This window comes from Portunus trituberculatus, chromosome 46 (genome assembly GCF_017591435.1).
Source record: "Portunus trituberculatus isolate SZX2019 chromosome 46, ASM1759143v1, whole genome shotgun sequence".
In the NCBI taxonomy this organism is placed as follows: domain Eukaryota; kingdom Metazoa; phylum Arthropoda; class Malacostraca; order Decapoda; family Portunidae; genus Portunus; species Portunus trituberculatus.
Window position 1 is genome coordinate 10,921,558 of NC_059300.1, and position 22,500 is coordinate 10,944,057.

Sequence of the window (22,500 nt, forward strand, 5' to 3'; positions counted from 1 at the left end):
GTAGACATCCAAGTCATGATAGTCATCATCCATTGAAAACTCTCAAGGCATAGTTTCAAGAAAGTACACAATGTATATTTTTTTTGTGCTTTTTGTTTTTTTGCTAAGACAAGTTAGCACTAAAGTGTGAGCTTCCAGACTTGATAACACAGCAAACACTTGGAGTCCTCTGGTGTCAACGGCAGCATCAGGAATTCAACCCAAACATATTCTACATCTTTACTTTCTTTTTACTTTAAGTTTATAAGAAAAATATGACTTGCGATTCTGGCAATATACAGTAGTCTACTGTTACATTTGAGATTTTTAGTTTATCTTTCACAAGCCACAAGCTGTCATGTCTATCTCAATGATTATAAAAACTAATGTTCCTACAATTGACAAACAGGCAGCTCCTTCCAGTCTACACCATGATGCAGAATTCAGCACTACTTTTGATTTGATACCTTGCCAAATTTTTCAGCACTATGATAGTAGCTTTTTTTTTTTTTTCCCCCAGCCAGCAGTGCTTACACTGGGTGGACACCACTGGCATTCATCCAAGCCTGAGTGGAGCATAAACCTGACTGGTTGTGGAATGTAAATATATATAATAAAAGGAAGCAGCATTGTTAAAGGATTACCATGTCATGTCCAAAAATAATTTTTCCACACCTATTTTTGATTTAAGATAGGAATTCTTATAACAAGTATTCTATTGGTTCACCTGTTAAGCGCACTAACATCAATTTCACTAAACTCCGACATCAAGTTACACCCATGTGACAGCTACTAATGTCTCTTTGAGAATACCACATTTATTCTTTTAAAAGAAAAAAAAAAAAAAAAAAAAAAAAAAAAAAAAATCATGACCATAAAAAAGTTAGCACAAGCTATGTCCTGCAGGGCACAATTTCCTTAGGGAGTGATCTTTCACATCACAGTATGCTTAGCTTTGGTGAAGTTAGCAGCTATCACTATTATGTAAAACTGGCACTTCCTTTATTAGCAGTCCATAACTTTGCATCTAACAGTTAGTACAAATAATGAAGGATATCGCGCACAAAAAAAAAAAAAAAAAAAAAAAAAAAAAAAAAAATCTACACCTGAGAAAGGATTCATAAGAGTAAATGAACACAGGATAAACTACAAAAAAATAGTACAGATAATCAGTGTGTTGGAGTGATGACAATCAAATATACTAGCAAAATGGATATTGTTAATAATATTCATTTTAAATGATTATGTCAATGATTATACAAATAACATCTTGTATACTTGGATATATGAGGCGCTGCCACCCCAGTGTCCTTGACACTTGAATCCCAAAGGCTGCTCCCTGCTGGCCATGGCCAGGTCAGATCATTCTGGGGTTTAGGTAGCAACAGCGCAAAACGGTAAAGCCAACGCCAAAAGTAGTTCCAACCTAAAGCAGGTTCCACTATAGTGCCCATTGCTTTGAAGAAACCCTAATGGGCTGGTGTTCCGCCAATAAATAACTATTCAGTGACTGGCTGGCTTGGAAAGATGGCTAATCCCACAAGACTTTGAAACAAGGGAGCTGATAAATCAATAAACTTTGTATATTTTCTTCAAAGTCAGTCAATTGACATTTTGCAAACAGCCAAATGTAAAATTATGTGATTCCAATGTAGTGGGTCATGGAGAAATAAAATAGCCACATTAAATCACAAGAACACTTGCATAACATGTGTGGTCTCTGGTGGATCCACCACCTTACTGGCATGAATACTGAGCCACAAGATCACATGGTGAACACTGATCCTCAGTCCTAATAAAATTGGCAATGTGAGCATATTTGTTGGTGACCACTCAGGTGCTCTACCATTTCTTATCTTTGACTCATTATGTCAAAAATTTTATTCTTGATCATCATCATTGTAGGATACCAGAAAGATTGAAGCTTATGCCTTGGCTCAGCTGAAAGTTTCTCTAATATGTCTGGTTCAGGCTGTTGGCATCACATAAAGGAAAATCTACAACTTGAAAAGTCAGCTTGCCTTCAAGTACCATTCCTGGACAGAAAGTCTGGAGAAGCACAAAAACATGTCTCCTCGACTGTCAAACTTTTCAAATGCGAGGTGTGTCTTATATGAGGTGTTCTGTAGGCCACTCATGACACTAGAACAGTGGTTCTCAAACTATGGGTCGCGAGATCAATTTTGATGGGTCGCAGGGACACAGGAACATTAACATGCTTTCAGTGTCTCAGTGTATTTCAGTTACTAAATTGAATTATTCTTCTTTAACCACAAATTACTTTTGTTATGTATGTTCATCTTCCCCCCACCTCCCTCCTCCTGGGCACCACGTAATGGTGTCTCTGACAGGAATGACTCCTGTATCAAACGCGTATGTTGGACTGGCAGTGGGCCCATGCAGGCTGGTGTATATAACTATAAATCATTGTACATTTTCTTTCTCTTTACTTTACTCTGGGTCGCGAAGGAATGAAATGTTCCAAATAGGGTCGCTCATGAAAACGTTTGAGAACCACTGCACTAGAAGCAAGGCCAGCTGCTACTCTGAGGTCATGAATGACCCTGTATGACACTGACAGTCCAACCTAAACAAACCTGACTATGCTGCTACCATGGCAGAGCATGTTTTTTTTTCTCACATTTAAGCATCCCTGTTCAATGATGACCAGGAAAGTTGTAGACCTCCAAAGGAAGGTAAAATTTAAATAATGGCAATGTACTTGCAACCAGCAGCTGTAATCATATTTCCTGCTTTGTAAGCACCAAATATTGGAGTGCATTTGCAATGTGTGTAGCAGGCACAGTGGTTGCCTCACATATGAAGACTTTATCAATATGATAGCTACATAAGAATTTACACATTTGCCCTAACTTCATAAAAGTTTCTTGGCATTATGATATATGGATTTCTTTTGCAGCCACTGAAATTGTTATCCATGAAGTACACTGGTGTATAACTGTTGTAACTAAAAGGACGATAAATTTCTACAGGCACTAAAAACAATGGCAATTTTCAGTTTATCATAACCACAGGATTCAGTGTAAGGTCATTTTCTTAATGAAAAGTAGACCATTTTCAACATATAATTTGCCAGTCAAATTATAATCCTATGTTCTTCCACAGGAATTTATCTTATGTATAACCAGAACAATTCACTAACAATAAGTACTACTACTTAATTCCCTGTTAGTCTAGCAGTATCTCCATGACATTCACAATCCACCTCACCAAAAAATATATCACTCTACTCAAGCTTATTTAAATTGCTTATTAATGACTAAGTTTCCTACCATTAACCATTGTGCTTCTAACTTTTCATGTGCACAAAGTTTTTTCTTGTTATACAAATTACAAACTCTCGAACTTCTTCCTCAAGTCCTTACTCATGCTTTGGTTAGCTTCTCTTCCACTCTTACACCAATAATATCTCCCAGTAACTAAACTAGAAAGTATAATGCAGAAAATTACCTCAAATAAGAATACCATCTTATTTCATCACTGTCTCCACTGCAAACACCACATATGAAATCAATTACACTCATAATACTTTCCCAGTAAGATAAGTAACTCTGTGCTCCCCAGTCACCTCATGAATTACACTGGTGCTATAAAATGAATTACTACACTAATACTGACAATGACACTCAGTCAACAATGATTATCACCTTGATTTTTCTCAGAAGAACTTGCAAGCCTCTACATACCATCTTTGCCGGAATCAACATTCAAGAATAACAATGTGCTAACAAAAAAGTTTCAAAACTCTATTATTGTATATTCATGTCATCAGTTTATGTACAGGAACTGCCAGGCTTAAGCCTGCTGGGCATCATGGGGTGTACAATGCATACCAATTCAAACAGTTTTGGTTGTGTTTTAGTAACAGGAGAGTATTCTAGCTCAGTTCAGTTAATGAGCTTGTTTTTTGTCCAGCAACAACAACTTATTCTTAAGTTGTAATCTTCACTGAAACTCAAAGCTCAGTATTTACTGCGCCTGAATTACTCAATATCAATGTGACTAAATGCATTTAGTCAAGCAACTGACAAACACTGCACAGGATAGTTTCATGCTTTTTGTGTTGTGGCTTTGTTCTTTGAGACTAATAGTGTTCTTAGATGTTGTTCATGGCACATTGTGAAAACACAGCACTAAAAATGTGTATTCAGACTGAAAAGTATCAACTCATACATACTATGAGACTTGACAAGTGAAAGGTCATTCTATAATACTTAGCCCCACAACTGGCAATGTGGCAACATTCATGAGCCTTCAAAACTGAGATTCCTTAATACAATGAAGCCATGTTGTACATATTTTATACTATGCAACATCCAGGTCCATCCTAACCAGTTTGTGAATATCTTCATCTCTGACAACAGGCTGCTGCTGCTGAAGTGCCCAGACAACCTATAGATAAACTCAAACATCAAGAGAAATATCATGGTGACTTCCAGATCTGAGAAGTCCCCGTGAAATAAACAAAAGCTGAGCCAGCTCCCACTTATTTGCCAAAATTCAGCTGGCCTAAGTATATCAATGTTGTACCAGTCAATCTCCATCATAACTTGAAAATTTTAACAGAAGGATCTGAGACAAACCTCACATATCTATATACTCGTATATCTATCTATCTATCTATCTATCTATATATATATATATATATATATATATATATATATATATATATATATATATATATATATATATATATATATATATATATATATATATATATATATATATATATATATATATATATATATATATATATATATATATATATATATATATATATATATATATATATATATATATATATATAGTAAATTTCCCATATTTGTTTTGAGTATGTGTGTGTGTGTGCATAATTAACAATAAGAAAAGCAGCACGCATAAACAAATACTTTTAATATATTTTTTCCCCAAACCTATGAATGTAACTAGTACGTAACTATTACATGTACATGGAAGTGCACATAAATGAAAGCTGAACTGTTAACCCACCTCTTCTGCTCAAACTACAAGACCAAAACTTGACTAACAGTTTTCTTCCCGATAGGTGATCAAGACTGAATACCAATCCAAGTAAATTCCAATAATCCCTACCAATTCAAGGATTGGAACATGGGTCTTCTTGCTAACACACCAGCTTTCTTAACCTTACATTATAAGGCTTCCCAAACTTTCAAAATTCAGATATAATCTCAACCATGAATTTTGACAGACTACTGCCATATAAAGTGATGGTCAATCAAATCTTTTTGCAATATCTTATTGCCACAAGGAGAGAGCTCATGTTAGATGCTCTCTCTGTTTTGTCACTGGCAGGCAAAATACCCATCCACCAAAGAAAGAGAGGATTTTTGGCAGTATGTATGCAACAAATGAATATGAAGATAGGAACAACACTTCACCTTGATAAATGAGAGCAATACTAAAGTCCAACAATATGGAATGATGCCCTTCCAGCAACAATATTAAACAATCTCATATTCTCAAGTCCATAGATGCACTCTCAATATGATCAATAAGAACACTAAAGACTGTACTCACCTGACGGCCCAGGGAAGGTTTCCAGCTGCGAGGATCCTGCTGCTACTGCTGCTGCATATGGCACAAAGTTTTGTACTGCTGCTGAGAGGTGTTGTGGTAATCCATGCAGGTCTGGACCTTTAACATCATGGTCTATAGAGTCATCATCATATGGCTCTTCAGCCTCATGGTCACTACTACCTTCACCACCTCCAGCACCTCCACCACCACCACCACTACCACCACCACCACTGCTGCTGCTACCTCTACCAGGGCCATCCTCCTCAGATACATTTAATTCTGTCTTGGGTACTAATCTTGGGGATGGAGAGTTAGCACTACCAGAGCTGCTGGCGGCCATGGTCAGGTTGATTACCCTATTAGTTCTGTCATCATCTTGAGAGGCAGTGGAGGTAACAGGTGGTATAGGTAGGATTGAATTTTCTCGTTGTGTGGGTGGGGGACCTCCAAGTGGTGAGTGTAGTGGTTTTCGACGCTTGGCTGGTGGTGAGAGCAAGAGATGGTGTGACTTGTGGCTTGGTGGCTCCAGGGGAACGAGAGGGTTGACGGGGGCCAGGGCAGACCCACCAACACCAGAGAAGGCAAGGCTTAGTGCAGGGGATCCAGGACCCCCTCCACGTCGCTCTCCTCTATCCATGCCTTCTTCAGTTTCCTTCTTAGGACTACTAGCGAGGCTCCCAAACTGAGAAAAGAATATTTTGTAAATAAGCATCCAACAACAGCAATTTGAACAATGACACTATTCGAATACTAAATCACACGATGAAAATGTCACCAACAAGATACTTACTGGTTCATTTTCTGTGGTTCTATTGTCTTGAGCAAGTCCTTTAATTCTAAGTGCCTCTGCTGTCTTGAGAAGGAGTCCCAGCCTTTCTTGAGATACATTAACTTCCCCATGGTATATGAAGCTCAGTAAGGATTTTAACTCTAGGAAACTTGTATCACGCAACACTATGACTGGATGCTGATGGGCTGGGAGATCCTGTAAAAAGGAAAAACAGACACTTTAGCACATCTATAATGTCTATCACAAGCAGACTAGTTTCAAACAGCAGTAACAAAAGTTGCACACTGCCCTAAAAGTCAACCATGCCTGTTTGACATCCACACCCATGGTGGCTCTGAATCTTTGTCTTTGGACACAACACAATGTAGGACCAATTGAAACACTGCAACAACAACATTTTCATACCAAAATTGTTCCATTATCAATGAGTCTGATCATGTGGTAAACTTTAGAAGTAATACATACCATTTAAAGCAGTTAAATAAAATCTAAGTAGAATTTACTAGATTTTCTGCAAATTGTTAATAACTGAAGCTGTGACTCTACTAATGATCAAGCTATACTGAATCTATATTAGAATAACATAAGTTAGGTCAAATGTTCTGAAGTTTCTTCTTTTTATATTAGGTAAGTTATCTGGAGCTTGGACAAGAGCATAAAATTAGATGAGATGTAACAGTTAACTGGCTAATCTTCTAGACAGAGGTTCTCAACCTTTTTCTCATTAAGAACCCCAAGTTATAAGACCATCAACTTGAATCCTCAGTAATCTAAATTAGCATTGAATGCTAATTTAGTGACTGACACTAACACAATATGCAATGGTATTGCAAAGCATATTATTATATCAGACTTCCAAGTACCACTACAAATCTTGTTAATCCCTGGGGGTTTGCAAACTCCACGCTGAGAACCTCTCTTCTACACACTAAGGTGTGATGCACTAAAGAAGAATGGAAACACTGAAGTACAGTTCAAGTCAAAAAGCAGTTAAGAACCAAGATATAATCAAGTAACAAAAATAACTCAGACAATAAATTTGAAAGAAAACAATTATGAAGCAAGAATACATTCAGAGATACATACCCGAAATAGGTCTCTGAAATATGGGCTGCATGCTGATAGAAGAACCCTGTGAGCTTTGAGTGATTTTCCCTCTGCTGTTAACGTTACATCTACAAACTCTTCTCGGTCTAGTAAGGTTTCAAACGATGATACTATGTTCGCCTGGAAGTTGTTCCACCGTAGGCAGAACTGCTGTTCAGCCATAATCCTTCCGTCCCACGACTCCCGCACACCTGGACCACCAAGCCCTGCAAGAAAAACAAAGATATATAAATATATTTTCATAGAAAAATGAGTGCACAAAATCTTAAACATTATACATAAAATGTTTGGTTTAAGTAAGAAATTTAAACTTCTAATAAAAGAATATTTTGTTGTACAGGTTTCTTCTCTGAAAACTTTTGATTAGATCCTTACATAGAGATATAATGGAAAATGAGAGTATATGGATAAATGCCTGACTTGTTGAAGGCAAAATTTTAGAACACATAACTACAACAACCATCATTTATCATCAAGCATTCACACACACACACACACACACAAAAAAAAAAAGTGCACACCATAAAAACATAGAAACATAACACTATGAAAACAAAGAAGAAACTAAAGAAAAATAAAAGATAATTTGAGACAAATAAATTTTCAATTCCACAAAGTCAACTCCCTATGCATACATTGTGACCAAGAGAAAACACTTTTCCAGTGTAATCCATCAATGAGAGAGTTACTCCTATCACAGATCACCTAAACTCAAGCACTCAACCACTTAAAACTCAAGTTAGAAGGGCTTCAATGTTACTGAAGGGCTGAACACTATAAACATGATAAGTTTGGGAGACAGATAATATGAACAGGTAAGAAAATAAATGGACTTGCAAATTTTTGGGGAAATGTAATTCACGCAACTCCACTACTTTTGCTGCAGCTTGTTCTTATCAAGCATAAGACTTGTTGTGAAACCATGGACATGACAAAAGAAAGCACTGCCTTTTTAAAATATAGTTAAAGCAATGGTTGAGAAGTATTTCTCAATCTGATCAGTAGAGCAGATAAAACAATCCTGTTGCAACACTAAATCCCAAACAACACTACAGGCAATGAATGGTAGCTATTAGATTAAACTGTGAGCATGAGACAGGTATGTTATAAGACACCTAGGATTGGTATCACATGACTGTGACACAGAGACTAATGCTTCAACAATAAAATTACACAAGGAGGGTTATAGGCCCTAACATCTTCAACAAGAAAGAAAAGCTCAAGAGATCACATTCTTTAAGTATTCTAACAGCATGTCAGATATGAAAGCCAACACCACAACACTTCACAAGGCTTGTCCACTGTCAACCTCCAGTAGCTCTACCCCCCATACTCCCCATATCCCCTTTTATCCCAAATGTATGGAGATCTCTTCATTCACCACCATTCCTAAATATATAATTTTCTTATTATTCTTGGCTTCACATTCAGGTTTGTCTGGTTTCTCTAACTCACACAATACCAGCAGTGAGAGACAATCTGCCCAATAATGACTGGACTTGTAAGGACTGCCATACTGCACAACATGTATTTGCACAAATTTCAACTAATAAGCATGATAAATTATCATTTAGAATCAGCTCTTCACACATGGGGAGAGGTAGTGATATAGTTGTTCAACAAAATGAACAGTATAAAAAGAATTTCTCCTTTTCAAGACAGCACCACTAATTTCAACTTACCAACTGAATTCTGTTTGCCATAAAACAATCTACAACCTGACTGAGATGACTATTTAAGCTTTGAATATTCGACTTTGTACATTTCTTGATTGGGGATTCAAACATTGGTCATAGGGCGTGCTGACAATGTAAATTAAGGTAAATAGATAAGATTTAATTGTCAATCAATGTACATGCACAGGACTTTGGCACCAATCTATGTAGATGCACAGAACTATGTACTTTTATCATCTTCAGACAGACAGGAATGATTTCTACTGTGGTTAACCTCTTTGGGAGCACTACCAGAGATAGTGAGACATCAGGGATAAGTAGATAAACACTAATGTTCAGCACAAGGTTGTCAAGTTCATATACGTGTTGAGGAACATATCTCTGTAAATTTTTAATCTCACCCATCCATAATTCAAAATGTATCAAGTCAATAAGCAACAGTAATATACCTACATAGTCCAAGAGTCAAAACATGAAGTAAAAACATTTTTCCAATCCTTACAAAGGATTCATCAGGTGAATACAAATGTACCTACTTCATAAGCAACTTGTCAATCTTCTTATCAGAGAATAATACTGTAAGGGTTGTATTATTTTTCAGCACTTAATACAAATGAATATTTATTCAATGGTCATCAATTAAGTTTCCATAAGGTTGCCTTTTTGTCATAACACTAATCCCTTCCCTGTCCCCAGTTAATGTTACTCCTATTGCCCTATTGTTCCTATTGGAACAGTGAAGAAATGCCCAATACTATATAGGCAATAAGCTACATGCATTTGGTCTCTGCTGTTCTTATAACTGCATAAAATTAAACTTATTCATTCTACCAGGGCATTTCATAATCTTATTTCTAAAGCTCAAAAATAAATAAATGTTGAATGAAATCAATTTCAAATTAAACTTTCAACTTAATATTGTATTGTCTTGTTTATGAAAGTTATTCACTACATTTCAAATAAAGTGGTTCAGATGTCCACTACAAAAGGCAAAGTAGTTTGTGATGATAAGAGTTACAGAGAATATTATGCATCTATTGAAGACCACCCCTATGTGCTGTGTAAGGACTTTTGCCTCACACAAATATTTCCAGTTACAAGCAGCACACCACATCTCACCAGTGGAGAATCTCCCTGATCATTTTTTTTTTTTTTGTCAAGTTAATTACATGCAGACATCAAGACAACATAACCCAACAACTTTTCAATAGGGAACATTTTTCCCAGCATCAACTTTGGTCCATTATAATGGAACCAGATTAACTTGGTACTGTGGGTGTTGGCTGCATGCGTCCCGCATTGCTGTCACATCTACACACAACAGGCTCATGGCAATCTCTTCTTACTCATACTTTCATCTTTTGCCTTAATTAATCTAAAACTGGCTTATTGAATGGTTTTCTATTTGGAGATGGAAGAACGCTACATTTAGCAATACATATAGGCCATGCACTGCTGCTGCCCCACGGTCAATGAGACATGAAGCCACCAGGTCACCCCCTGCTGGTCATGGTCAGGTCAGGTCTGGTCACTTGGGACTGAGGTACAGCCAAAGGACAAAATCCCAAGCTAGGCTGGTTCTATTATAATTATGCCACCTGAAGACACAATAACACAATCCCATTCACTAGAAGATGCTCTCATTCAACTGTACATCAAGAATAAATTAAATCTTTAGTATTGATGATTCCATGGACAACTGATGAAACCATCCTTGAAACAAAACAAATAAATAAAAAAAAATATTGGTACAAATGACTAAGCATACACACAGTATGAACATATTACAATCATGAAATACAAATACCTTGTTCCCTTACTTTTCCCTCCCTCAACTTCCTGGCCTTTCTACACTCCATGTCTGAATTCTGTTCAATTTCTGTACACAGTACTTTCCCCACAAATTAACACTTCCTAACACCTATGGAACAATTTTGTTGCTACAGCTTCAAGTAATTAGAACGACTTGCCATTTGATAATATTGAAGTGGAGTGCTTTAAAAAGGAAATCCAGATGTTAGTTGTCTCCTTTGGGAAGTTAAGAAGTAACATTAGGTAAACTGTGGCCAAGAAGTTGTACTTCCCTTCTTGTTCTTCATCTGTATTTTGCATTTTGTTGCTTTTCCTTAATGGATGTTTAAACTGATATCAATGGACAGATGACAGGTTACTTTTAGTAATGTTTCAATTTTCTCTCTCTCTCTCTACTCAAGTTTATAATCTTGCATTTCACTTTAATATAAAATTTTCATCTTAATTTCTCAATATGAAGTAAGCATTATGATTCATTAAAGAAACTATAATGCCCTAGAATTGTTCCAGTTTGAAGTAATACACACCAACACCATAATTGATATTAACAATGGGATGTTTTGCTGCCCTCATTCAAATTAAAGGAATATGTAACTTTTCAGCCTGTCACTGAATAGACACAACCACAAATCAGTGGACAAAGAGAGGAGTTTGTGGACGCAGGAGCTCATCTATCACATCAAAGTAAATGAAATAATCAATGATGCAATTTTGAAAGCGATCCATTACTTCGAAAAAGGAAAACAGTGTTCCATAATACTCCACAGATACAGGCCAAATGATACTAAAATACAATACACTACATCAAACTACAAAATAGTATAAACCAATACTGCACCTTTAAGTACAGCACCCTGTGTCCTGCATTTTCACCTCTGTGGATGAGAACCAAAGGCCAATTAATCCCCAAGACAAGAAAGCTTATCAGTCTGAGACAATAACACTAAGGGCACAGCTTAGGGTATAACACATATTATTTTAGAATTACATGAGTCAGTTTGGGAAAAATTCATCCGTCTTCCAAAAACTCAATAACTAATTCACATTGTATTGCAGTCATCATTTCACCTTTAATATAATACTTAAAAGTTTGTTTTGAATGAAGTGAGCTAGTAATACATGCATTCAATACAAATATGTAGCAAACTACCCACCCTCTTTGAAAATACATTCACTATCATCTACCATGTCTGAGAAATGTACAAAGGGCTGCCATGAGGTGCAGTGTGTTGATTACAAGTGTGATTTTATATTTCAGGTGAGGAAAGGGGGAGGGGTGGCCAGTAACACTTAAAGCAGAATTAATGCAAAGTTCTTAAAAAGAGGCAGAATATTACAACTAATGTCCCAAGAGATGCTAGTTCTTCCACACAAAGATTACACAATGTGAGATTGTCATTCTAGAATCCACAGACTTTTTCCAGAGGTAATGTGGCATTCTATCCCTTTCAATTTAAAGAAGTGAATGAAGCAGGGCAACATTTAACTTTTGATGACAGATGTAAGAAAGAGACTATAAACAGATATACTTAACACATCAGTTACAGAGTGCGTGACTGCAAGACAAATTTATGAAAAGTGCAATTCCCACATACCCCATTAGCCCTACATCTAGAAATGAGACACAATCTTCCCACTGCTCTATTAAGAATGAATAAATTAGATAATGTGAAATTTCTAATGCATTCCCAGAAAAGTAATAATTCGATCCATAAAGTGTGAAAACCCAGGTTCAATGTCTGAAGCATTTTATTCCTTAGATAATTTGTGCCTAAGTACTTTAGGTTAATTTTGGCTTGTTGTACAACATTACCAACAGCATTCCAAGACTGTGTATGATAAAAGCCACTTATACTCTTCTTCTATGACTAAGCCACCTGTGCATGTGGTGGCACAAGTGCCACCACTAACAAATCAATTTCCAGCACTACATGCTTTTTATGACTTGGTGTCACAATGTCATTTGTTTGCTTCTGCAAATATTCATAAGATCCAGTATATAGTTGAAGTATTCTTAAGTCTTTAATTTATAATATTCAAGGCAGACACACTGGCAGGGGCCAGGTTGGACCTAACACCAGTGTTCCTTTGAAGAGTAAGTGAAAGAGCATCAAGAACAGAGGTATAAATACTAGCAGGTAGTGAAGATTTAGGACTTCAAGCTAGTAACAAGGCAAATCAACCCCAAGCCCCTTGTTCTTAACCAGGAGAGAGAGAGAGAGAGAGAGAGAGAGAGAGAGAGAGAGAGAGAGAGAGAGAGAGAGAGAGAGAGAGAGAGAGAGAGAGAGAGAGAGAGAGAGAGAGAGAGAGAGAGAGAGAGAGAGAGAGAGAGAGACCTGCATTACATATCAACATTCTCACCTCCCTTCAATTTTCAAACAGTAGACCAATCTGAATAGTCAATCACTAGTGTGTTTTAAATCTTTCCAAGTGTAGTACATCAAAGTAGGCACAGTGAACTATCCATGGTCTGAGTTATGAAATGGAAAAACTCTATAATGAAGGTTGAGATAGTTTGACCAGTAAAACAGTAAAATAAATGCCAAGCTTGACATTTACATTATAATGTTGGGATACAGCAAAAAATACTGAAATTTAATATTCACGAGATAAATTCCTTTTACAATGGTAAAGAGTAAGATAAAAATCAAACATGATTAACAGATCTAAAAGTGTTCGGTAATATTTACACAAGCATTCATTTTTTTATAGAAAGATGTTGCTCAACCTCTCATTGCAGACCATGTGTCACACGTCAGCCATGTGCCTCTAACACACACACACACACCATCTTTGTTATTCATAACACTTGCTGAATATAATTTATTACCTGAAGGATAAAATCTACATGCATGAGAGAGAGAGAGAGAGAGAGAGAGAGAGAGAGAGAGAGAGAGAGAGAGAGAGAGAGAGAGAGAGAGAGAGAGACTTAATTAAGGTATACTTTCATCTTATGACAGCTAATGACATGCATTTTATTAGAGAATAAAAAAAAAAAAAAGTCAGGGAAAAATGACAAGAAATTAAGCCTGTGTAGCAAACAGGTATATTGTGATGACATTCTAAATTTCCAGTGAGTAGCTGCAAAGCCCATTTTTTCCAGTCTACAGGGTCCTTCTGGCAAACTAGAGCTTTTTCTTATGATCACAGCTCATGTTTCAAAGTAAAGGCTTGTATTCACGCGCAAACATGACACACCAATTTACTAATTCTTGCAAAGTACTTTTATAATACTGCAAGGTAGGTAACATTAATCTTTTCTTTGCCATGGTTAGCTTTAGACAGTTACAGAATAAGTAAGTAATTAAGTTTATTTGGATTTTTCAAGTCCATTACACCAGTTAATGTACATAGATACTTCCTCCAGGATAACCTGCTAAAGTTTTACAATTTATTTCCAGTAAGGTCCCTTTTATGCAGCAAGATGGGGCAGACAGCACAGGAGTCACTATACACATATCAAGCCAGTATTATATCACCACAGCAGCAACAAGTGACACAGCCATTAGGAAAAGGAACCATTACGTAGCCACGCATTTATCTCAAGACAGCTGAGATCAAGTTTAGTCAGTAATGTATTTGGTTTGGTTAGGTTAATAATAGCATCAGTGATTATTAGATTAGAGGCCTTCTTGACAGTAATGTCCACCTAAGATACATAACCTATCATAAGTGGTGGTCAGATGACATGGCAACATATAAACATGACACAACAGTTATGGAATGACATCATATGCCAGTCTCAACTCTGTCAAGCATGCTACACAGGCACAATATGGTCAGGTAAATGAAGTAACATAAGATAAGATCGAGTAACTACACACAAGAACACTGGCACTATAATGTCTAACATAGCATTGAAATACTTGTCAATGCAGTTTGTGTCAGAGATCACAATGCTCTGGGAAATTTTCACAATAGTGATAGTAGTCAGAGTTACACTAGGTCTGGCTGGATTACAAATGAGCAACACTGAGTATTTCCTCATAAAATAAAAGTTACAACTGGTCATTAACTCGTGCATCAGTCCTAAACATTGGTACCTTGCATAATTCCATCACATTCGCTACGTTTATATTGAATATTAAAAAGTTAGCATCTACATATTGCTAAGTAAGAGTAAACATTCAGAAAGATTAATATCTATGTCCATGCTTAGTCCTGTCAGTGTGCACTCGCGATGCTGGTGACTGATCCTACTATCATCCGTGACCCAAGCCAGGGCAGCACAAATGGGAAATCAAACCCAAAATCGGAGAAATAAAGGCAAAGACCAACACAGAGGCAGAGCAGTGAGCAAACCTAACATCAACCCGCACCGCAACTATGTATTCTAATCGCACAAGTCAATCTTGATATCAAACACCGGTATATTTTTCTCACCCATCCGTGAACACTCCAGCACGAGCACCAGCAACCAGCAGCAAGTAAGGCAAGCACATGAATGAGATGAACAAACTACCCCGGGTGACAAGCCTCTTCAAACACCGGATCGGCACAGACTCGCATACTGATAATTCACCTGCACATTTGTATTACTGTTCTTGTGTCATAATGCAAAAAAAACTCCGCCAAAGTCCCAATTACGAGGGAGAAGCAACAATTCTATGCGTACGAGACACAGCAACACACCACACGACCTATCACTAAACGCGGACAACTTTTTTTTTTTTCCGGCACTGCATCACATAACACATCACATTACTCACAGTTCAAGCGGCACTCCCTTCTTGCACAGCCTCCACTCGGGGCGCTAGAGCCATCCAGCAAATCCCAGAACACCGAAGCAGCAGCAGCAGCAGTACGCAAGCCAAAGATATCACAATTCACTTTCCATTACAAAACAAAGTCTACTAAGTATTGATTGAGTGCTTGCAGGAAAAAAGGAAGCCTCCCCACCAAGAAACACACACCCACACACACACGTCTCACACCACCTCGCAACACACACCCATAACACAACCACCGTGGCACTGGTCGGTAGGGTCGGCGCCGCCCCTGTACGGTGTGTGCGTGTGCCCTGCCCCTCGCCTCGCCTCGCCTAGCCAGCAGCACCACCACCACCACCAGCCCGCCGCCCGCCTTCAAACACCCAAGATGGCGAAGAGAGGCCACAAGAAGAGGAGGAGGAACATGGCCGCCCCCAAAACATTCCCCCCGCTCACCACTATTGCAATTTTCACCCTCTTCCCATACTCCTACTAAAGCAATACCCGGCTCACGATGATCCCCGTGCATTTAAATTGATGGTGTGAGTTAAGGTGAAGGTGAACAAGGTGTGTGTTAGGGTAAAATGTGGTAAACTCACGCCAGCTTCGTGCTCCGTCCCTCCCGTGTTCTTGGCAGCTCCTCTCCTCCCCAGCCTCCGCGACTGAGCCGATGGTTCCGTTCTGAGCCAGCCCCCTAACTAAACCTTGCCGCAAACCACTAATTCACATTTCTCACACAACTTGTACTGCCTCTTTTTCCGCGTATGTTCGATGTGAGTGGCTATCTTGGGATGTATCTATCTATTACGTACTGGTTCAGCGTGTTATTGAATTGCTGGCGGTACTGTGCTTCCAGTAATCACTAATATAATACATTTCTCATAACTTCGAGTCTTCTATTACTGTTTTTCTCTCGTTTGTGTGTGTGTGTATTGAAAGTTATTAATATTCTTGTCGCTGTGTTTATAAATTGTATGCTTGTTGTTTTCTCATTTGTGGCCTGTATGGATATAGGTGTGTGTGTATATGTGTTAGTGTGTGCGTGTGTGTGTGTATGTGTGAGGGAGTCCGTGGTGGCACATAGGCCGTTGTGAGGCGGAGAGAGAGGCAGGGAGGGAGGCAGGCCGCGGGTGGGCATGAGAGAGTCGTAGGTCTCAACTTGCGTGTGCACATGAATAATTAAGCAGCACCTTCCATGTTCCATATCCTACGCTATACAATGACCGTGTATGAATCGACAGTGTATTGCAAACAAGACAGTATCTTGCATGACACCGGTGCCGCGAGGTGAAGATACAGAGAAGAGCGCAAATAACGTAATAAAAAATTACTAACACTCCATCCAGCAAGAGTCTGTTGAGTAAGGGAATGTCCTGCCTCTTAAATGCATCACGTGATTATCAGCCAAATACATCTACTTTACTGCACCACAGCACACCGCAGTATCTAGCGTGATGTTCCTTCCTTGTTAAAAAGAAGAATAAACAATAAAAAAAAAGGCTCAACATTAAGCTCTAGGATTGGGATGGTAAATCACTATTTCATGTGCCAAAAATGTATTTGAAAAACATATCTGACGGCCAGGATAGCTAGTTTTTGCAAGATCTTCCCCGTTAGCTTGGCCTAATAGTGTTGCCATATGGAAGGTACTCCCTTATACTGGATGCAATACTTTCATTACACGGCGAAGAAAAGTTCACGGACGTGTTAGTAATATTGTCTTCCTGCGTATTAGAAGAGCTACATATTGTGAGGATATAGATAGTAAAAGTCAGAAACGTGGTGAGAATAAAAATGGCCGCGTGCTTTCTAGGGACTGCATGATATGGCAGACCCATACCCTGGCCTAGAAGCCTTCATACAGGGTGGCGCAGAAGGGAACGACGGGAAATACACACACCATTTCACTCCAGAAACAAACTAATTGATGCTGAAAACCGCTTCCAACATATGGACACGCCGTATCAATAAACACATACACAAGAGGGTCAGTGTCAGAATAAGCAGTTTTGTTACACATGTGAAATATCGATCTGGGAGCGTGGCGTAGATGTTTAAAACTGTATCCCCGGCGTGGTTTTGTTGCTGCGAGGAGCCGGGTTGGCCGCGCTAGTCCCTACAAAAACTGCTACCTCCAGGAGAATGCAAGGCGGGGTGGGAGGGAAGGAGGGAAGGAGAGGAGGGCGACAGGCTGTGGCCCTCTCTTTCTCTCTCTCTCTCCCTCCCTGCCTGCCTCCCGACCGTCATCCTTCTCCACCCTCCCTGGCGCCCACGCTCAGCAACCTTTGTATCATTGCAAAAACTATGATTTATTGCTTAATGCGTACACTTCTTTAGGTTATGAGCTTTGGGGAAGTGAGAAAAAATGCGCTGGTTTGCCAGTTGCACACACACACACACACACACACACACACACTGGCATGAACGTTCTTGCTGTAAGATATATGATTTCTCTGCAGCAAATAAATGTTATCTACTGTGTTCCATTTTTTGCCTTTGTTTCATAGCATGGTGACAAGGTGATAAAAAGACAGACGGCAGCCTTTACTTTCACTAGGTAGCGGCACGTAGCAAATGCTCTAAAATAGCACCAGTCTTTCAATAGGCCCTCTTCATTGCTGGCATGTCTACCGCTAATATTACCTCACACTCAGTCCTCTCTGCTCCTAACTTCAACACCAGCTAAGGTTCCTTCATGCTGCTAAACACCGTTTAAGGGTGTACTAGTGAGTGTACTTGAGATAAAATTGCCCATGAACAGGAGGCGTACCGCGTATCTTGCCAAGAAGAGTAAAAATATAAGCTGCCTCCGTAATCGAGCACGGTACTAATGCTAATTGATGTGTGTTAGATCTCCTATACAGAAATACTCTTAAGATTGGAATGCTTATGCTGTGTTCTGATTGCATATCTTATAAAACAGACGTCACATTACTTAAACAAATTATACAGTGCGGCTCATAATCTTTTTCTGCACCTATGAAAATATGCTATAGAGAAGTTTTGGCAGACATTTGTAAAGGGAATGATGCAAATAATGCTCTCACGTGTGTGTGTGCGTGTGTGTATGTCTGTGTGTGTCCAGGCAACCACTACGGAGACACTTTTGGCTGTGATCGCGCGCTGCCAACCTTGCCAAGTCATATTGTATCCATAACTCAACGCTCCCAGGCCCCTGCAGGCTCGCTCTTACTCTCACTCTCACTCATCGCTTTTATTGTCCACAGCAGTCTTTTCTACTTCCCGTGGCCTTTTTTTTTTTCATTGTAATAAGGTGAAAAAAAAAAAAAGATAGCGAGAAAGGAATGTCCCGTTGAGTTCCTTTCCTGCACCGTCATGTTTTCAAATTTAGCCGCGTACAGTCACTACTGGCATGGTTCGTGGTTCTTGGTTCGTGGTTCGTGCGTGTCTAGCTTCATCCATCTCTGCTTCATCACTGCGATTCACTCCGATAATCTACTCAACCTATGTAAAAATATATATACATCCACATTATTATTATTATTATTATTTATTTATTTATTGGGTAATAGACATTCATCATCCTCAATAATAAATACTTGTTAATTTTAGTGATCTATATAGCTCGGAAATACACATAAACCCTATTCAATAAGCTACACTCGTTCATCCCAGTCACCTTCACTGGTTTCTCCGTGTCTCGAGCTTTGTGGTATGCCTTTTGTGTCTAAGTAAATCAACTCGATCACTACGGTAAATTTTCTTACGAGAGAGAGAGAGAGAGAGAGAGAGAGAGAGAGAGAGAGAGAGAATTGTTTCCTCGATTTAATTTTTTCCTACTTCATTTTAAACCGCACGAATGCAATTTATTATTTTTTTCCCTTGTCAAATGGTTCTTTTATAATTATTTCTCTATTCTAGCTTGCTTTGTCTTTCCTTGATTATTCGGAGCTTATATTCATCACATTCAAACTGGAGAAGGAATTTTAATCATAAAGTCCTTTAGATGTTTCGTTTAAACTTTCAACGATACTTTGCAATAGGCCTATACCAATCTCCTAAATTCTACTATCTTCTCGGAGTTTTGTTGTTACTACTTGTTCATTTACTTGGTCATCTATCTGATTGTCTACTATTTTTTTTTTTTTTTGTTGCAAAACTTTCCTTATACATAAATTTATATAAAGCTGCCGTCAGCAGTTTGGTTGTGGAGATCGTCTCAGCTCCCTTGAGACGGATGAAGAACTGGCAAACCTGTGGTATGTCACGTCTTAAGATAAGTTGTAATGTATGGTTATCTTTTCAGTCATCTTGTTGTGTATCAGTGACCAGCAACTTCGCAATAACTATTTTGCACTGCTAATAGCAGTGCACTGTTCAATGCTTGGAAGTGGATATAGAGCAGCTGACCTATTGAGACGAATATAAGCAAGTAACTCCTTTGTTCCTTTAAGGTGTGGATGTTCCAATCTTAATGCGACTCCATTGATCTCAGTTCGAGTTCATGAAGAATGCAGCTTCTCGTATGCTATGTTCTAAATGAATTGTTGTGGTCTGGAATATAGAATCTTGTCCACATGCCTTACTGAAGTGGAGTTGGGGGTCGAGGGAGGCACCACGATGTTAGCAAGCGCTCTAAGTTTACTTTTAAGCAAATACCCGGGTTGCTACAATGCCAAGAGCTCCATCTGTGCACCGCGGTTGGCGTGTGAAATAAGAGGAGCGTTACGCAATCAAGTATATGAGACTAACAACTTAGCAGCAACACGTAATTATCTTTGAGACGGTATCACGAGATTTAAACCGATAAGCATAGGGCTTATCACACTTCCTAGGATATACGGGGTGAGCTAAGGCAATAAACGCATCGAATATATAGCTACACCACATGATATTGCGCTATTTGAGGAGCTTCCATGTGCCGCGCGGTGATGTATGGTGATGTGTACGTAAAACAAATACCAGACTAAACGTGCACTCGTAAGACTCAAGACTCTGGCACGTGTACTGCACACGAGTATTTCCGACGACGGGGCGGCGGATTAAATGTTGAAGAAAGCGGTGCTGTTTCAGATTGGGGAACTGAATCAATTATGTCATAGCAAGAGACTGGCGACTGTGTTACTTTCCCTGAGCATGTTTAAAAAGTACAGTTTTTTTTTTTTTTTTTTGTAACACGTTCGAAAAATGTTGCCAGATATTCCTTTTTTCTTTCTCGGAGTAAAACATTTGAAAACCACTGCCATCGATATATTTCTTTCCTATCTGAAAAAGTATCATTGTCAATCATACCTCATCTTTTTTTTACACATAACGTTCATAAAGTATTGCCTCTGATATCTATTTCCTTTTATCGAGGCATATTTCTCAAATCAAAAGTACTGGCGTCGATAACAGAAGCTCGCAAACGTCACTCAAGCGAATGGTTCACTCAATGCATATACCATGGCTTTCTTTTATTCATATCTTATTGATTTTATACGAGAGAAAGAGCAGAAAGCAGATAGAAGGATGGAGAAGGACTGAAAGACGAAGGCTGGGAAGAGAGAGGATGGAAGAAAGAAGCAGAGAAGAAAGGAATGCACTGCAGAAGACTAGGAAATATCACAAGAGAGAGTAGGCAGTTAAGAGAGAGAGGACAGAAGAGGAAAGGAGTAAACACAAAAGGAGATAAAGAGACAGACGGGAGAAGGAGGCAGGGAGGGAAGGAAGGATGCACAAGAAGAGAGGAAATAATGCGTGAATGAGGGAACGAACTGAGGGATAGAGGGGAAAAAAAAGAGGTAGAGGAGAGTGTAGTAGGAAACAAAATGAGGTGTTAGGAAAAGGAAGATTAGAGGCATGTTTAAATGAAAAAAGAGATTAATGAAGTGTTTACATTAGGAAAGTGTGTAGGGAGAGACAGGAACAAAGAGAAGAAAGTTAAGAGGAAAATAAAAATGGGAGGCAAAGATGGATGAAAGAAATGTATTGCATGAAGAAGATGCAGTGAAGGTGTGTGCATAGATTCGTCAGCAGGACTTGAGAGGTCACCAGCCAGCAGGAGCGAGGGCAGGTGAGCGGCCCCGTTATCCTACACCACCTTCAGCACCACCACCACCTCCACCTCCACTAGCACCACTACCGCACCTCTCTTAGGCCCTCGGTATAGGCTGGCATACACCGGCCTGGCCTGAGCGATAGGTCCAACTTATTGCTTTGTCAGGCCAGGGGTGAAGACGTGTGTGTGTGTGTGTGTGTGTGTGTGTGTGTGTGTGTGTGTGTGTGTGTGTGTGTGTGTTTGGCCGTGGGGGGTGGGAAGAGGTTCAATGACCGGTGGGGGCAAGGGTGTGCCATACTGCTTGTGTCGTCTTGCTTGGGGGACTGTGCTGCCCCCACTCGATTATCTACACACACACACACACACACACACACACACACACACACACACACACACACCACGGTGGGGGGGTAGTGAAGCTGGTCCGCGGGGGGTAGGGGCCAGTAAGTCAAGGTGGGGGATGAGGATCGAGAGAAGCTTGAGTGTTGTTTGGGGAGGGGGGCGGGGGAAGTGTTGCTCTAGGTTGGGGGAGGCTGTTGTCTTCGCGTGTGGGGAGGAATCTTCTTGTGAAGCAAAAAAAACAGCACGATCTTGACGCTGAGGACACTGATACGACTGCCTGGTGGAGCTTCAAATGGTGCTTGGAGGCGAGGATTGTGACTGGAGCTCTCTCTCTCTCTCTCTCTCTCTCTCTCTCTCTCTCTCTCTCTCTCTCTCTCTCTGAAAATTCATATCACCACTCATTTTCTCTTCATCACAGCACATTGTCCCCGAAATGCACGTTCCTATAGTGTTCCCCTTCCTCCTCCTCCTCCTCCTCCTCCTCCTCCTCCTCCTCCTCCTCCTCCTCCTCCTCCAGCCACTCTC

General features: G+C 39.3%; 1 protein-coding gene across 20 annotated transcripts in view; it reads right to left on the minus strand.

Annotated features, from left to right (window-relative positions):
* The window catches only part of LOC123520281 (protein abrupt-like), a 140,260-nt gene that overhangs the window by 61,925 nt on the left and 55,835 nt on the right, over positions 1-22,500 (minus strand). For 4 of the 20 annotated variants that reach the window (XR_006679218.1, XR_006679217.1, XM_045282431.1 and 1 more), the window contains exons 1-4: positions 15,875-16,091; positions 7,415-7,641; positions 6,329-6,523; positions 5,539-6,220 (exon numbers count right to left, since the gene is read on the minus strand). Coding sequence is in view for 18 of the 20 variants with exons in the window: in XM_045282431.1 (XP_045138366.1) it covers positions 5,539-6,220; positions 6,329-6,523; positions 7,415-7,641; positions 15,875-15,878 (1,108 nt within the window). In the remaining 2 variants the exon portion in view is untranslated. The other 16 variants (XM_045282441.1, XM_045282442.1, XM_045282432.1 and 13 more) reach the window with 13 other exon arrangements.